General features: G+C 39.9%; 1 protein-coding gene across 1 annotated transcript in view; it reads left to right on the top strand.

The window, feature by feature from the left end:
- Positions 1-14888: 14888 nt before the first annotated feature.
- dock3 (dedicator of cytokinesis 3) overlaps positions 14889-17934 on the top strand; it is a 326247-nt gene continuing 323201 nt past the window's right edge. Inside the window, exon 1 of the mRNA XM_066698297.1 lies at positions 14889-15347. Coding sequence (XP_066554394.1) covers positions 15311-15347 — 37 coding nt within the window. The 5' untranslated portion in view covers positions 14889-15310. The remainder of the gene's footprint in view (positions 15348-17934) is intronic.

Raw genomic sequence — 17934 nt, 5'->3', positions numbered from 1 at the left:
ACATAAAAATGAGAAAAGTGAGTTTATCTTTTCAAGTCATGCCAAGTAAAACACCTGCAAGTCAAGTCAAGTCACAAGTTAGTGATTGCCAAGTCTAAGTCAAGTCTAAGTAATTTCAGCTTTTTTCAAGTCAAGTCCCAAGTCTCATAAATTCTGACTCGAATTAACTCACTTAAGTCACTTGACTCAAGTCTACACCTCTGCACTTAAGGTTAAACAACCAAAACTATACATCTGAGTCCTAAGCTTCCTTGTTTCCTTGGTGTTTGGTATTTTTATAGCAGCTGACCTTCCTCACAAAAAGTCTAATTTAGTAGCATTCAGGTAGCATGTAATAGGTAGGTGCATTTCGGTGCAGCACTGTTGCTTTTGCTGTTGCATCACCATGGCTACCTAATGTCCTAAATGTTTGTTTGATGTATTTAGAATTATTTGTAGGCGTTTCTAGAAACATGATCTGTATAAAAGATTACCCTCTCCTCATTTGTCAACAAGGTTCATTTCCATACCGAGTTTCCATAGAAACTTGATGCATACCATATTAGATTCTACCGGTGGTCACGTTTTAAAGTGACTTTTGTTTTCCCCCCCGGTAGGCTACAGTGGATAGATGGATACAAGCCTCTGATTGCTTTCTTCAAATGGAATTGTCTTGCCTGAAATGTTTCAAGCAGAACTAATATCAAGCAGCACATTTGCAATTACTGTGCATATCTGCTTTTTCTCCACTGCAGCTGACAGTAGACAGATTTCCGTTGGGAAGCATCGAAGAGAAAAATCTGTATAGCGTGGCAGAAAATTAATTCCTCTGTAAATCGAATTGAATATGTACACAGAATGCTCCTCTAACTGAATCACAAGATTATGTCCTCCCCTCCCCTCCCCAATTGTTCATTTAACTGTTAAGGCAAAAACTCCCTACTGTTCCCCCCGGGATATAGAGGCTTCCTTGAATAGTTGTGGATATTGTCCTGTGTTCACAAGACTTGTATCTCCCAATCTTTGGCTGGCTCTTTCATTTTCATAAACATTAACACCATTATATCAAAAGAGATTACGGACAAAAGGTTGGCCAGCAATGAGCATGAGTCATATAGATGCCAAACTGGTTACAATCTTTGTTGCTTTGTTGTGATGCTGAAGAGTCTTCATGGTAAAGACATTTATATTCTAATGAAACTGAAGTGCTTTCTTTAAAACTCCTGAACAAAAGCATTTATTTTAGGTGGTGCATCCTTTTGTAGCAATGCAGTGCTGCTGTAGAGAAAGTGTCTAGATTATTTAATCAAATTAAAATTCATCTCTTTAATTACGCAACTCAAGTCCTTTTTTCTTTTCCTGTTACTATGGAGAAGTGCTGCAGTACAGGAATGTTGACTAAACATTTCGAAGTTACAGCTGGTTAAATGCACTGAACGATGTACTGCATCCCTTACTTACAACTTAGGGCTACATTTCCTGAGAACTTAATCACTAATGTTTTATTTCACAACCTAAACTTATTTTTTAGAGGATTTTTATCAATAGTTAGATGCATGTGTCTCAATTGTGACCTCCATGTAGCTTGTAACATGGCCAGGCGATTTCACACACTGATCTCCTGCAGGTGACTGGTGTTTGGGATGCAAACCATACCTACTCCTTTAGTAATACAATCTGATTATGACAGATGAATGAAGTACATATAGTAATCAGAACATAATAGATGGCAGCGCTTTAAAAACTGCATTACTGATATAGGTTGAGTTGATCACATTCTTAAGTCACATACTTATTTATCATCCAAAAATATATTTCAGAATATGAAAAAAATGTGTTTTAAAGAAAAGTAAAGTTGGTGCTACATGAAAGAGTATATTTGTAGTTTCATGGAAATTTGTCCCCATGACCTTTGGGGTTTTTTCTTTTTTTTTTACATAAACATCACTGTGTGTTCATAAAAACACAGACTTACCAACTGGCTGATCAATAACAGCAGTAAGTCATTTTGCAAATGCTTAGGAAAAGTAAATTAACTCTCATCATCTCCCAATCCTAACTCTAAACTTAAGATGACACTTAAGGTTAGGGTCAGAAATAGCCTTAGTATGGTAAGGCTAGGGAGGAGATGAGGACACAAGTTATGTTTAGGATTAACTCTCACCTTTACCCTAAAATGTAATCTAAATCCTAGCCTTATTTTAACATGTATTATACCCTGCCTCAAATCCTAATCCTAGATCCAGTTGGAGTTTAAGTATAAGGGTTATAGTTTATAAGAGTTTTTACTCTACATGTCATAACTGTATCCTGGAATCAATATGTTGATCTGTGATGGTTTTAAAATGTAACTAACAAACAAAAAGACAATCACATTTTCTTACACTCCAAAAACATTCCAAAACAGGTACTTAAAACCAGCAACGATGCAGTCCTGAATGGCTGTTTTATACCACACTGTGTTAATGGACAGGTGATTAACTGCCTGTCCATTTTTTCTGAGGCCTGCCTGTGCAGTAGCCAGGCAATTGTTGAGTGCTGTCGAGAATTACTCACTGCAGGAGAAGTTAAGGGACCTGACAGAAAATCAGCCTTCATTAGACACCAAGAACTATCACCCAAGCTAATTAGAGAAGACCAAAAGGCCCATCCACTTGACTGCTGGATTATACCTTGTTGCTGCCGACCATGACCATTTCTGCTGCTCTCTTGTGCCGAGTGTCAGGGAGAACGCAGCTCCCCAAGTCTCTCCACTGGAGGAGCGGTCACGGTGGAGAAAAGCACCAGTGCTGTTCTCCCTGGGGACAGACTGCAAGAGCAGCCTGACATGGGGCTCCCGTTGGTGGCTCGCACCACCACTCAGTCTGGGACAATGTGACGTGACAGTCCTAGCCTTGGGGCACCCAGGAGGGGAGACTTAGGATACGGTGACGGTACAGCTGAAATGTCCCTAGCGCAATACGTCATTAAGCGACCAAGCATGAGCAGGCTTTCACTTGACGTGTTATTTTAGAATAAGTTAATGAAGAATGACTATAAACACACATGAATCTTTGCAGCCATGCAGCCATTTTGTGTCAGCCAGGAGCAGGCCAAAACAAGAATTGTGTGTGTTTCTGTGTGTGTGTGTGTGTGTATGGCCCAGGCTGTGAAATATTTCCTCCCTGTCCTTTTGAAATATCATAAACAGTCTGTCTATTAACACACCTGTTTAGATTACAACTGTAGACCATCCTCATCGTTTCTTATACCTTTTAATGTGTATTTCTTCATGCTAATGCTATTTCCCTTGTAATGCTAAATAATAATAATAATAATAATAATAATAATAATAATAATAATACACTGCTCAAATAAATTAAGGGAACACATAATCATCACAGTATAGCACCAAGTCAATGAAATTTCAGGGATATCAATCTGTCCAGTTAGGAAGCCTAAGCGATTCTGAATCAATGTCACCTGTTTTGGTGCAAATGAAGGTGACAACAGGTGCACTGTAGAGGCAAAAACAAGACAACCCCCCAAAAGGCAATGGTTTTGCAGGTGGTGGCAGACAATTGCTTTCTCCTTATGCTTCCTGACTGATTCTTCTTTAGTTTTGCGTTTTGCTAGTGTCCTTGTCACTACTGGTACCATGAGGCCCATTCAGGTTGCACAGGTAGTCCAGCTCCTCCAGGATGGCACATCCATACCTGCCATCGCAAGAAGGTTTGCTTTGTCTCCCAGTACAGTCTCAAGAGCATGGAGGAGATACCAAGAGACAGGCCGTTACATGAGGAGAGCTGGACAGGAGGGTCGCAAAGACCTCCACGTGCTAGCCAACGGTACCCTGACAGATTCATCTGGCAGCAGATAGCTAACCGGCCACAAAACACGGACGCGTCCACCAGTGGAAATGGAGCACAAGTGATCCAAGGATCCTATCCAGTCTATTTTTAAATGTTCCCAAGTTTTCAGCTTCAACCACATTGCTGGGGAGTTGGTTCTAGATTGTGACAACTCTCTGTGTGAAGACGTGTCTCCTGTTTTCTGTCTTGAATGCCTTGAAGCCCAATTTCCATTTGTGTCCCCGGGTGCATGTGTCCCTGCTGATCTGGAAAAGCTCCTCTTGTTTGATGTGGTTGATGCCTTTCATGATTTTGAAGACTTGAATCAAGTCCCCACGTAGTCTCCTCTGTTCCAGGGTGAAAAGGTTCAGTTCCTCAGTCTCTCAGTAGGACATTCCCTTCAGACCTGGAATAAGTCTGGTTGCTCTCCTCTGAACTGCCTCAAGAGCAGCGATATCTTTCTTGGACAGGAGGGCAACTCACATAAGCCTCAGATGGGGATCCACCCCTGAATCTTGGCATTAGCAGTGCCATGTTTTATACCTAAATGTAACCCAGCCACAACAATAGTTTGTATATTTCACCTTAAGCCTTGCTCCAGGGTGGCTAGCATGCAGTCTTTTAACTTTGTATATATATACAAGAGAGATTTCCTAACCAATTTTCCATATTGCTATTAATGTTCCTGCTACATTAAACATTTCACTGCTCTGCATTCTTCCTATTAACACAAGTCTGTTCTCAGAAATGATTCAATGCTTTTAACAGGAGCGACTTACTGACATGTTGCCAGAAAAAACCTGCTGTGTTATCTCAAAGGCACATGGCTGAGGTAAAACAATAACACTTTAAATCAGGGGTTGCAAATTGCATGCATAAATGCTTCATAATTTGGAATATTTTAAAACCGTATGAAAAGAGTGCTATTAACCAGGTGCTAACTGACTTATTAACAAATGGTACACTGTTCCCATGTGTTCACACTTTATAAATGTTGAATTCTCTACTAATAGATTAATTTATAAATTATTTATAAAGCTATAGTTGCAAACCCAATTCTAAAGTGTCACCAGTAAAACAGTGTAAATCTCTTCCTGGTGACTATGTGACATATTGTAGTCACATATTATACACTGCTCAAAAAAATTAAGGGAACACTTAAATCACACATCGGATCTTGATGAACGAAAAATATTAAAGATCAAAATCTTTATTGTACATTGTGTAATTCGTTGAGAACAAAATTACATAACAACGGTCAATGGAAACCAAAATCACCAACCGATTGAGGGCTGGATTCAAACTCATACCGAAAATCAAAGTAAACAATTGAAATCACAGGCTGTTCCAACTTGCGTGAATTTCATCACGGCAACTCATAACGTGACTCAGTAGTGTGTATGGCCTCCACGTGCCTGTATGCACTCCCGACAACGTCTGGGCATGCTCCTGATGAGACGGCGGTTGGTGTCCTGGCGGATCTCCTCCCAGACCTGGATCAGTGCATCAGTGAGCTCCTGGACAGTCTGTGGTGCTACTTGGCTGCGTCAGATGCACCGATACACAACGTCCCAAAGGTTCACAATTAGATTCAGGTCTGGGGAACGTGAGGGCCAATCAATGGCATCAACGCCTTCGTCATCCAGGAACTGCCTACACACTCTGGCCACATGAGGCCAGGCATTGTCCTGCACCAGGAGGAACCCAGGGCCCAGTGCACCAGCGTAAGGTCTGATGATGGGTCTGAGGATTTCATCCTGGTAGCTAACAGCAGTAAGCGCCCGTCCCGCCCACTGAGGAAATATATCCACTTCTGAAAGGGAAGATGTGCACTGGACTTGCAGACAGAAAGGAAGAGATCAGATACATTGTGTCGCAAGATATAATCTCAAGTGCCGTGTGTGATCACGAAGAAATTACAGTTTATTAGCAGCATGGAGTGAAATCCACGTACAGAAACAATGACTGATACAGTTCATATCCGAGTGTATTAACACAGACCGGTGCAGCGCCTGACTAGTTCCAATAAACTGAAGGATAATAATCGCATCAGCAGCCGACGGTATTAATATTGTATGACAGCTGGCCGTGTTCAGGCTGTGTGTTGAGTGTGTGCAGGACAATCCAGAGACAGTCATCCTGAAGGAACACGATTCATTAACGTGCGCCCATTTACAAGATAAATGAATGAATTAATAAATAAATACAGCAGATCTGGGTTTCCCTCTAAAACATTAAGGACTGGTTTAATAAATGCGTCCATAAACGCCATGACTGAGACGCGCACTTCAGTTCAATTAAAGCTGCTATATTGTATCCGGATGATTAATGTGAAACGTGTGTATTTTGTTCCAACTGTAACTTGCCCTGGTTAAGGACGTCTGATAAGTACATTATAAATAATACGGCAAAAAGTATCGTTTGCAGTTACGAATCTGCAGAAAGAGTAATAAGTTAAGGGAGTCACGCTGTGCCATTTCAAACACATATATACCAGCACAAATGATGACGATAATAATAATACATAGCAAACATGTAGTTACTGTTGCACATGGAAACGTATTCTTATGTGAACACGCTTGTCTGAATATAATGTCGTCTCTACACGTTCAGCTCTTCCTAATATGTCTGAACAGAAACGTGTATTTATTGCGCTGATTACAATCATGTAAAGCAGAAATAATAAAACAGACACAAAGTCCTCTCTCGTCAGGCTGTGTCGCTCGTACTGTTGATCTCTGTCTGTTTTTAACACGAACGCAAACCAAACCCACAGAGGGACGGATCACAGCGGCCTGCTTTACACACAGCTCTGCGACTGCGCACGACACGGCACGACAAGCCAGCGGATCCGAGGCATTAGTCATTAATGGACACCAAACGAGCACAATGGGTCGAATGGCCTCGTCTCATTTGTAAGCTTTCTTATGTTCTTATCAATTTGTTTCCTCATCCACTAAAACTCCTACATTGAGAATGCTATCGTCCTCATCCACCCCATCCCATCTACAAACCTGTCTTTGCTAGTATTGTGGTTTATACTCTCCTGTACTCTGATTGGAGTTTGTACTATGTGTGATCAGTGCATTGTCCTGCAGTTACTTTTGTCGAACCAAAGAAATCTCCCATGATTTCTCCAGATTTTCTTGTAAGATTTGTAAGGATGTTAAGGGCACTCTAATAATCTATTGAGTTTCAAATCAACATGTCTAGACAGCTACAAACAGATCTGTTGCTTTTTTGGGAAATGGGCAAACAAAGAAGGTATCTATACTTGAGTTGCTTGGTTTATTAAAGTGAATTTGAAGACTAAAAGAACGGACAGACACTCTAAGAGCATATGCAGGGCAATAGCATAAGCCCTCTGCATTACAGAGGACAAGGAGATTGTTTTTAACTCTGGTGATGGTTCATATGAAAACTAACAAACAATCTGTTTATTACATTCACAGGTCCACCTGACACTATTCAGATGCTTCCCCCTTGCAGAAAACAATACTGGCTACATAAGCCAGATCCTGACCACAAAGTTAAACAGAAGCCAGATATTAAACTAAACAGGCACGCGCCCGGAGACAGTTGTTTATTCAAGATTAACTTCGTGCTGGTACAAATGTCTCTTCTGAAGAGCTGAGTGGAGAGATAATGGAATTGAATTGACTCAGGAGCAAACCTACGTTTTAGATTCCAGAAGCAATCCTTGGCTTTTTTGTTTGGTTTCCACAATATCCCCAGGTTTCCTCTTATGATCATACATTGCAATACTGTATAGCTGCTCGTTTATTAGGTGTAAAGATTACAAGGATTTCTCAGGATGTCCACCTTGGAGGCGTAGTGCAAAGACAGTTGATCTGTATTCGTAAAATGCAATTAACTCTGTGGTGTGCCCATTCTAATACTGGAATATGGCAAACAGTATTATACAGGGAGGGAAATTTTGGTTTATGTCAGACAAAAACAGACAACATGTTTTTTTTAAAACAGGAATCTTGTAATTGTAACTCTTCACTCTTTATGCAGTGGTTTCATGGAATGAATCAGAATTCGTGTTCCTGGGCTGTGACCTTTTCGAGCTCTATGCTGAAATCTGCACAAAGTGAGCGTGGTATGCAGCCTTGGCAGCACGTTGATGTTACCACTTGGTTCAGAACCATAATGCACCTGTGTAGGCAGAGTTGAGATAAGAGGCCAGGGATTAAGTGGCATGGAAAATGAAATATCCTCTCCACCTGGAAGTGGGTGTCTTTTCAGGGCAGGGTAGGATAGTGGGGGCACATTCTGAGGTGCCCCCTGTTTGCCCTTTAGACATTGAATTCCATTTATCACATATACAGCTCTGCAAAAAAATAAGAGACCACTGCAAAATTATCAGTTTCTCTGGTTTTACTATTTATAGGTATGTGTTTGGATAAAATTAACATTTTTGTTTTATTCTATAAACTACTGACAACATCTCCCAAATTCCAAATAAAAATATGAATGGAATGGAATGGCTGCCATACATGCAGAGATGCTGATTTAAGAAACAATTGCACTGGTCTCTCAATTTTTTCCAGAGCTGTATGTGTGTATGTGTGTGTGTGTGTGTGTGTGTGGTCACAAGAGAGAGGTCCTGCTGTAGTATAATAAGCAACTTAAATGTAGAGATAATATTAACACAGCACAAGACTCAACACAACACAACACATATCAATATATAATAATGTGTCACAGATGCTTATGGAGAAGGCTGATATTTTCTATCATGGGTGTTGTGCTGCTCACAACACCAGAACCCAAAGATTCAATCCCCACCTGTTCCTATATACTCAGCAGCCTGTCTGATCAACATACTGAGCAACCCCCTCCCTAACCCAATGATGGAGACACCCACGTCTATCTACTTCCTGTAGGCTATATAGTTGTGTGTTTTCTTTTTCCTGCCTAAGCCTAACCTTTAAATATCCCTGTTCCACTTTGTGATTCTTAACGAGCTTTACATCGGCGGCGACAAACAAACAAACAAAACATAAAAGTGGAAACCCACACAGATTAAAACACACATTTTTAACCTCTGAATTAATTTTAAATCAATGCCAAAACCCTTTGCTTTATCGGTCTTCCAATTGCCTTCAATCTGCTTGCATTCTGTGAAGATGCTCAAAGCTTTAAACTGAGGGTTTCAGCAGAAGTAAAGCACAGATCTCTTCAATTCCTTTTTCTCATATAATTAAAAAAATCAATACTCTGATGAATGGCTAAACTAGAATTATAACCTCATGGGGCCAACACATGTACTTTACTTGTAGAATATAATGTGATAGAGATGTAATTCCTGCATTGAAACACTAAACATTTTTGGCAACTCGCAAACCATCTAATGCTTATATGTAGACCTTACACACTTACAATCTCCGAGTCTGACGTTAGATCTTGCAGTACCTCATGAAAATTATGAAGGTAAATATTTTGAGTAATGAAAACAAAACTAAATCCCACCCCTCTGTCATTTAGGAAATATCAACAGAGAATCACACATAGTGGGGAAAGCAGCCGTCGTTAATTCAATAGAAAAAATAAATATTATCTGGGCTGAACAGCAAATTAGCAGTGCAGCCGACTTGCTCGCTTGTGGTGCCTTTATACAAGCCTTTCATTTACAACTAAAAGCTGCTGGTAGACTGACTGCTCCTCTCCATCACGATGCAATGAATTTACATACAGGGTGGCCTGGGAGCTGAAAAAGAGAATCCATTTTCATCAACAATTGTAAATGGATTAGAAATAAAGAGCAAGAGAGACATGAAAGGACAAAGGGTGTACTTAAGGACTGCATTACTTATGTAGTGTGAAAAGAGTAAAATATACATATTATATACACTCACCTAAAGGATTATTAGGAACACCATACTAATACTGTGTTTGACCCCCTTTCGCCTTCAGAACTGCCTTAATTCTACGTGGCATTGATTCAACAAGGTGCTGAAAGCATTCTTTAGAAATGTTGGCCCATATTGATAGGATAGCATCTTGCAGTTGATGGAGATTTGTGGGATGCACATCCAGGGCACGAAGCTCCCGTTCCACCACATCCCAAAGATGCTCTATTGGGTTGAGATCTGGTGACTGTGGGGGCCAGTTTAGTACAGTGAACTCATTGTCATGTTCAAGAAACCAATTTGAAATGATTCGACCTTTGTGACATGGTGCATTATCCTGCTGGAAGTAGCCTACAGAGGATGGGTACATGGTGGTCATAAAGGGATGGACATGGTCAGAAACAATGCTCAGGTAGGCCGTGGAATTTAAACGATGCCCAATTGGCACTAAGGGGCCTAAAGTGTGCCAAGAAAACATCCCCCACACCATTACACCACCACCACCAGCCTGCACAGTGGTAACAAGGCATGATGGATCCATGTTCTCATTCTGTTTACGCCAAATTCTGACTCTACCATCTGAATGTCTCAACAGAAATCGAGACTCATCAGACCAGGCAACATTTTTCCAGTCTTCAACTGTCCAATTTTGGTGAGCTTGTGCAAATTGTAGCCTCTTTTTCCTATTTGTAGTGGAGATGAGTGGTACCCGGTGGGGTCTTCTGCTGTTGTAGCCCATCCGCCTCAAGGTTGTACGTGTTGTGGCTTCACAAATGCTTTGCTGCATACCTCGGTTGTAACGAGTGGTTATTTCAGTCAAAGTTGCTCTTCTATCAGCTTGAATCAGTCGGCCCATTCTCCTCTGACCTCTAGCATCAACAAGGCATTTTCGCCCACAGGACTGCCGCATACTGGATGTTTTTCCCTTTTCACACCATACTTTGTAAACCCTAGAAATGGTTGTGCGTGAAAATCCCAGTAACTGAGCAGATTGTGAAATACTCAGACCGGCCCGTCTGGCACCAACAACCCTGCCACGCTCAAAATTGTTTAAATCACCTTTCTTTCCCATTCAGACATTCAGTTTGGAGTTCAGGAGATTGTCTAGTTTAATAATGATTCAAAGGAATCAACCAAAATAACACCTTTCTAAACTTTAATTTCCCACAAACATAAGTGTTACAAATATTCACACCCCTGTTCTCAGGACTTTGTGCCCCCTCCCCTCAAGGATACCACTACTGAGTCATCTTCTGTGGTGTTTTATGCCCTCAATAGGGTATTTTTCCTGGCAACTCTTCTTGAAAGCCCATTGATGTGGAGGTGACATCTGGTGGTAGATTTGTAGACTTTGTCTCCCAAGATGCAACCAAGTTATGTAGCTCTCCTACTGTGGTCCTTGGTGGGGCACAAAATCAAAATAAAGATTTCATCATGAGTGGCAAAGAAAGTGGATTTTCTGGTTGGGTAAAAATATAGAGAAAAATAAACTGGTAGGTTCCTTGTTGGTGCCACATTCTGTCATTTTGGATTAATGAATCCTGGTTCACTTTCTGTCATCCTTCTCAATCAAGGCGGAGATGTGACCCAAGGAAGCTGTCAATGACGGGCTTGACCAACACTGGGCTGTGATTTTCATAACGGTCATAACACGGTAAGCAAATCTAATGACAGGAATACGGTAGCTTTATTGAAGCTGAAGCTTAACATTGTGTCAGACATTTTACATCAGTTCTGTCCAACCATGGTCCTGGAGATCCCCAATGCTTACAATTTTGTTTCTGATGTCCTCAGTTTGCATTTTCATCCTAATTGAGTTCTTAGTATCTTACCCCCTGTAGCTCTTCAGAATTAAGGATGGAGACCCTTGTTTTCAGTGTAGGATGGGTGAACCCAACCCCCCACACATGCACATAAAACAAGTGTATCTAATCTGTCTTCATAGCAGCCAATAAGATCACAAAGTTAATTGGCAATTTAAACATACAGTTCAGTGTCAGATCTATGATAAGTCCATCCACAGAGATCAAGTAACATGCACAAATAAATAGAGCTGTAATAAAAATCTGATCACTTAGAGTAGGGAGGAGCCCAGGTAAGAATCACAGCTGACCCCCAGTCTTTACCTTTTGCAATAAAATCAGTTCCTGTGATTACATATATGGCAGGAAATTACACAAGGATCTGTTGGATAACCAAAGACACAAATTTAATTTGAAGTCATTTATAGAGTCCATCACAGTTCTTAGAAGTCTCATAATTTTTCCAGCTAACCCTGGTTGGTCTAATTTAAGACTTCAGTCTGAGTCTCTCATTTGATATGACTATTATTTTAATTAACTGGCAGATCTGTTTTCCAGTAAGATATTTATGCAAGATATGCTGACATAACCGTTCTCTGAATTTAATTGCCTAAAACCAATAAAAGGAAATTATGCTTTCAGTACTTATTTTACATTGTTATTATGAAAATGGGAGAGAATTTGAAACTTGTTCTTTGTTTTCCTCTCTTCCTTTTCCAGCTGCAAGTGAATCCTGGAAAAATACATGGTTGTTATCCCATCCCAGTATTTTGACTTACCACTCAATAAAGTCCCTTATTTTAAATGGACCACTCGGTTTACACAAGAACAGATCATAACTTTGCTGGAGTTTCATCCTCCTCCACAAGTGATGACTCAGGATAAACATTTCAATGGACAAAAGGTTCAGTCATGAGAAGAGGAGGTCCTGCAGGTTTTGTCTGGAGATGGACACTGCCATGATGACTTTGGATTGCTTTTCAAGTAGAATCCTGTTTCCAATGGGTGATATGATAATCTTTTCTGAGGTTCACACTGGAGAATGACTCGTGCTGAAAAATGAACCTTAATCACTATTCAAGTTAATAATGGCAGTGCCAGTTTGTGCATGCATGCCTATCAGAAATGGTGGGGTGCAGAGAATGAAATCCACTGTGTGGGTATCTATTAGAGTACGGTACTGCAGTGGGAGTGCCTCCCTGGGGTGGGGGTAGCAATTATATGGCCTTGTCAAAACCAGTAGCGACTGAAAATGAAATCAAGTTCCACTGAAAAAGAGAGAGGAGAAAAACCTCCCAGTATTAAAGCTCCCTGTCTGACCTTTCAGTACATGACTACGACAAAGCTAACTGCACATCTTCATTCAGATTTGTGAACATAAAGGTACTTTGTAGATTTCTACACCTCCTGGAAGTTGAAAGCCTAAGCATGCATTGAAAGCGTATGCATGTGTACACACACTTGTACGTGCCTTCAACCATACCTTTGTGAAATACAAAAATACATTGTGCCATAAGGTTCGCTGTATCTATTCTAAAGTGGAGGGAATTGGTGTCTGAGCAGTGCAACTCCTGTAATGAAACATGGGACGTTTCTTTACCACTGTAAAATTAATCTCCCAAATTACATGTTCTTTTCAGGGATAGGTGATCACACTACAGCCCAGCAGCACAAGGGTCATTTGTAAAAGAGCCAAAGCCTGCAAGTAAGTAATTACACTTAATTTGCTGCTTATTTCATGACTGCAATCCCCTACACCCCCAGGTTTCCAGTGACATCATCCCTAACTTTTATCACATACACCATACAATTTAGCTTGGAGCTACTGAGTGCTCCTTCTGAAAAGAATTGCTATTTTTTACTGCACATCACACAACCCATTTTCTGTCCAAATGTAATGCAATCTCAAGTAAAGCACATGACAGTGCACATCTTTGGAGTTATGGTTAGAACTTGAACAACCCGTATACATTATTTTCCCCCCTAATTAATAATAATAATAAATAGTGTTGAACTGTATTCAAGGTGATTTAATAACTAAAGACTGTGTTGAGAAAAAAACTATATTTATCTGTTGTTTCCAGCTGTTTAACGTGAAATATATTTTAGTGAGGTCAGAATACATTCCACTAAATTATACAGTTAAGCGTAGAAATAACCAAGAAGATATTGTAAACACTGCATTATATTGTTGATAAAATAAACTAAATAAAAATAAAGTAAATGTAGACCACGGCAATGCAATATTATACACAGCAAAGCCAAACACAGTATAGAGACAGCATCTACAGTAAAGGGGTATAGGATTACATATACACTTGGATTATAAGAATTGTAGTTGAACTAACAATAGGTTGAGTTGCGGTATGAAGTAGTGCTCTAGTTCTGCAAACAGTATGGGCATGAAACAGACATTGGACCACAGGTGAAGTAAAATAATTTGTGAGATTTCAGGAGGTGCTGGAAGGAGGTCAGAGACGGTGCAGTCCTCGTGCCTTGGTAACTGGTTCCACCACTGGGGGGCAAAGTAGTGTAATGATTACGGTGGTGATGTCAATCAGCATTTTTGTTTTTGTTTCTTTCTCTCATTTCTTATTTCTTCTTTTTGAACTTAGGGGCAGATGGGCATATTAAATGAAACATATTTTTTGCAAGAAATGAAATATGCCCTATCAAATGTTTGGATGTTTTTTTTTTTTTTTTTTTTTTTCTTTTGAGGGGGAATGCCTCAACTAATTCAGTTTGCCAATACCAAATTATAACTTAATTCTTTGCTCCCTAGCTTTTGGTGACACTGACCTTCAAATTCCCTGTACCCAGTCTGATTCCTGGATTAACCTGCCTTTACCTCTTGAATAGACTAATTGTTTTAAGTAAGGTTAAATGCTGTTGTGTTTTGATTTGCAATACTTTACCTGGATTCCTCCAGTAAAAACCCAGCTGTATAAATTGGTAATTGTATGTTAAAAGAATGTGATACATTGTAACAATCGCCATTATCTGCTAAGAAATATAATAATCATATTTTCTAACAACACTACTCATCATTATAATACTATTACTAATAAAGAGATTGGCACACTGTCTTGTTTTATGGTAACTGTGAATTTATCAGGAACACTTTGGAAGCATTGACAGAACCTTTTGATGAGTTGACACTGACACGCAGCAGCCCTGCCCTGTCACCGGGGTGGCGCTCGCTGTGACTGGGGCAGTAGTGTATGGGTTTCTCCCGGGGGGCCCGGGTGCAAATGGGCTGTTTGACAAGCTGCGTCATGTGACAGCGCTGGAAAGATGGCGCAGCTGCGGGTTTCTGAGTAACCAGCACTCGCTACGGCTCCCGTTGCCACTGGGACATTTTTCCAGCAGACTTAAACAAATAATAATAATAATAATAATAATAATAATAATAATAAATCGTAGTGTGTGTATGTATTTTGGAAGCATCGGGAAACTGAATGTATTTATTTAGTATCTACAACGCGACCTCTTGGACGGCGGAGCGGGGAAGGATGCGTTGCGTGCGGGTGAAATAACTGCGCTCACATCCAGGCGGAGATGCCGCAGCAGTGACGGGCTGGAGCAGAGATCTGCAGATACGGCAGCGTTGCGCTCGTAGATGCATCAGGGAAAGCAGCCGCGAAGACACACGGGCGAACTGGGAGGCAAACTAACACAATCATCCGAGACAGCACGTCGTTTCCCGTTGTCAGTCATTTATTCTTAGACGGTGACATAGAGAGAACGGGAGCAGCCGAGAGATTGATGCAACTTTCACTTTATTTTCTTCCATGAAAACGAGTAAATCACGCTTTGGTTTCTTGGGAATTTTACCAGGATCATGTGGACACCCACAGAAGAAGAAAAAATCGGCGTCGGTAAGTTGATGATGTCTGTGTATTTATTTATGTGTGTATTGTTACGCTGCGATTTTAGTTTATTTAGTTAGTTTGTGTGTTTGTTCCGTCTCTCCATTCACAGGTGCATTTGCAAGAAACCAGTATCACTGAGTTAATAAAAAAAATGCTTCTTTGTTGCACTAAGACACAATCATTGCTGGGTTTCAATGTGCTTGCGAATCTAAATAAATTATTCACAATGTGTTTTCAAGAATTGTACAATGTTTGCTTTTCTGCGAAAAGATATAGATAGTGACACACATTGTTGCGCGGATTTACACTATGGCGATTCAATGTGTTTAAAGGTCCAGGTTTGCCATCGCATTGTACAGGACGTATTGTCGTATTTATGGCTGTGTATTACAAATACGTGATCACGTTGATAGCTACTTGAATGACAATCTCTGCGTGTAAAAAATTGCGCATTTTCCGACAACCAACATATTGTCAGGTGTGTTGTAAGGTATGCGATTGATTTTGTACAAATTACAGAGGTATGGACGGATGGTATCTGGAAAATGGGTTGGAGGTGTTGAATCCAGTAATCAGATTTACTGAACAGCAGACGGAAGGGCTGAGTTGAGCCGTCAGGGGGCACTGACAACGCGCTGCTGTCCAACAGGTGCATCAGTCAAGAAGAAAAAGGGGAAAAGTATAAACGAAGCATAATATTAATAGCATAAACAATATATTTTTGAAGACTTAAGTATTTATTACAAAAAAAAAAATCAGTCTATCTCTGTGGTGCTGTATTGTTCAAACCAAGGATGTGAGCATGCACCTGACTAAATATTTTGTAGACAGATCTATTAAAAAAACACATTGAACAACTGTTATGTAGACATTAAAATACATTGAAGCGGAATATGAATACAGCTAGAAAAAACACTGATTTTTAACCTTGTAAATACATTGTGAAATATTGAAATCACCTTTACGTTCTTTTTCACGTTTGATTTCATATATTGGACTTGTTTTGCGCAGCAATGATAATATACCAATCAGGCTATAGTGTGGCATGTACTGATCTGTACAGATGATCTGACTGTCTGTCTGTATCTATCATCATCATCATCATCATCATCATCAACAACATTTCCGAGGCAAGTTTAATAGAAATAATAATTATAAATTCAGAAGCGCGTACAGTCAATTACAATTCAGTGATGCGCGTAGCAATTGCACGGTTGTTATGTTACTACTAGAAACGAGAGCATTATATTTGATGAACTGAAATATGTTTACCATCACTTTGTCATAAAAACGAATATTAATTTTAAATGCTTGGTATGCTAGAACAAGGTAGACGACAGAAACAAAGAAAACCGTAGAACGCAGTTCTAGCTATACAACTATTTTTATTCACAATATCTTTGAAATAAAGTGGTTTTAATATTATTGCTTTAGTTACTAACTAAATCAATCACATTGCACATTGCATTGCTCCCTCTGGTGTCTGATCCATATATGACTGATGCACTGTAACCGATTAGAAGCTCAGTGTGTTTTAGTACTCCCCGAATAGCTAATAATAAACTTTAGGATTGTTCCATGAATGCATACATTTTCCGTACACGGTGGTAGCAGATTGGTGCAGTTTCTAAATATGTGTTTCATAGACTGATCAAATGACAGTTCATGCTAAAAGCAAACAAATATGTTCTCACGCCTCAGTGCAGGACATTCAATGTAATTGCAGCTGCATCACTGCCGCCTACGCATAAGCAACGAAGAAGTGAAAATTAAGGAGTTGGCTCCCTCTCTCTCATGTTATCACCTTATGTACTCATTTAGTAGGTGATCTCAAACTACCAAATAAGAGAGAGTGACACTCATACCAGCCTGTGTCTGTCTGCTAATCCTTCTGCATTATTCATCCTGCCAGAAAACTGCATTGGAGAATTCTTACCATTATTGACCAACTAATATCAAAATATAGCCTATATATAGGCTAACCCAATTTACATAAAAGGCTAAGCTGTTTCAAGGTTTCCTTCCTTCCTTCTTTCTTTGCCTTTCCATTATGCCTCAGATATCATTTAATATGCCAGGTGGTATATATTTGAGTGCGCAATATGGGTATAAATAAACAAATTGCCTTATTAAGGCAGATTATAAAATGTTCTTGCTTGTCAGGGAGATGAAGTACAATTTTCTAAATTTACTTTTCTTTTTAGAAATGCCTAATTAGAGAATAGGAACCAGTACTAGACTTCTGAGAGTTGTGTAACTCTGGAGGAACCAAACATGTTTCACTGGGGCCATTTTTTAATTGTATTTATTTTGTGTCTGTGTGGCAGTTATAATCCAGAGCGGAAGCTGGGGTGCAGACATCAGCGTTGCCTAATCTCTTTATTCTGAGTTTCCCTGGAACATCAAGTGTTTTCTGCCATCATTGTTTGGGAAAGTAAAATGAAAGCCGTTGTCATTATATTTGTCAAGGCAGAGTCGGCATTGCCACAACAGATCCAGCATTGCCCAATTTAGATGTGAATCGGACTTTGTCTTGAGGCGGGCATATTCATTTTAATTAAGTTGGAGGTTACGGAAGAGTGTCATGCTGCAG

Source organism: Amia ocellicauda, chromosome 3, assembly GCF_036373705.1.
Source record: "Amia ocellicauda isolate fAmiCal2 chromosome 3, fAmiCal2.hap1, whole genome shotgun sequence".
In the NCBI taxonomy this organism is placed as follows: Eukaryota; Metazoa; Chordata; class Actinopteri; order Amiiformes; family Amiidae; genus Amia; species Amia ocellicauda.
Note: the sequence above shows the minus strand (reverse complement) of the source record. Positions and strands in the feature narration are given on the sequence as shown.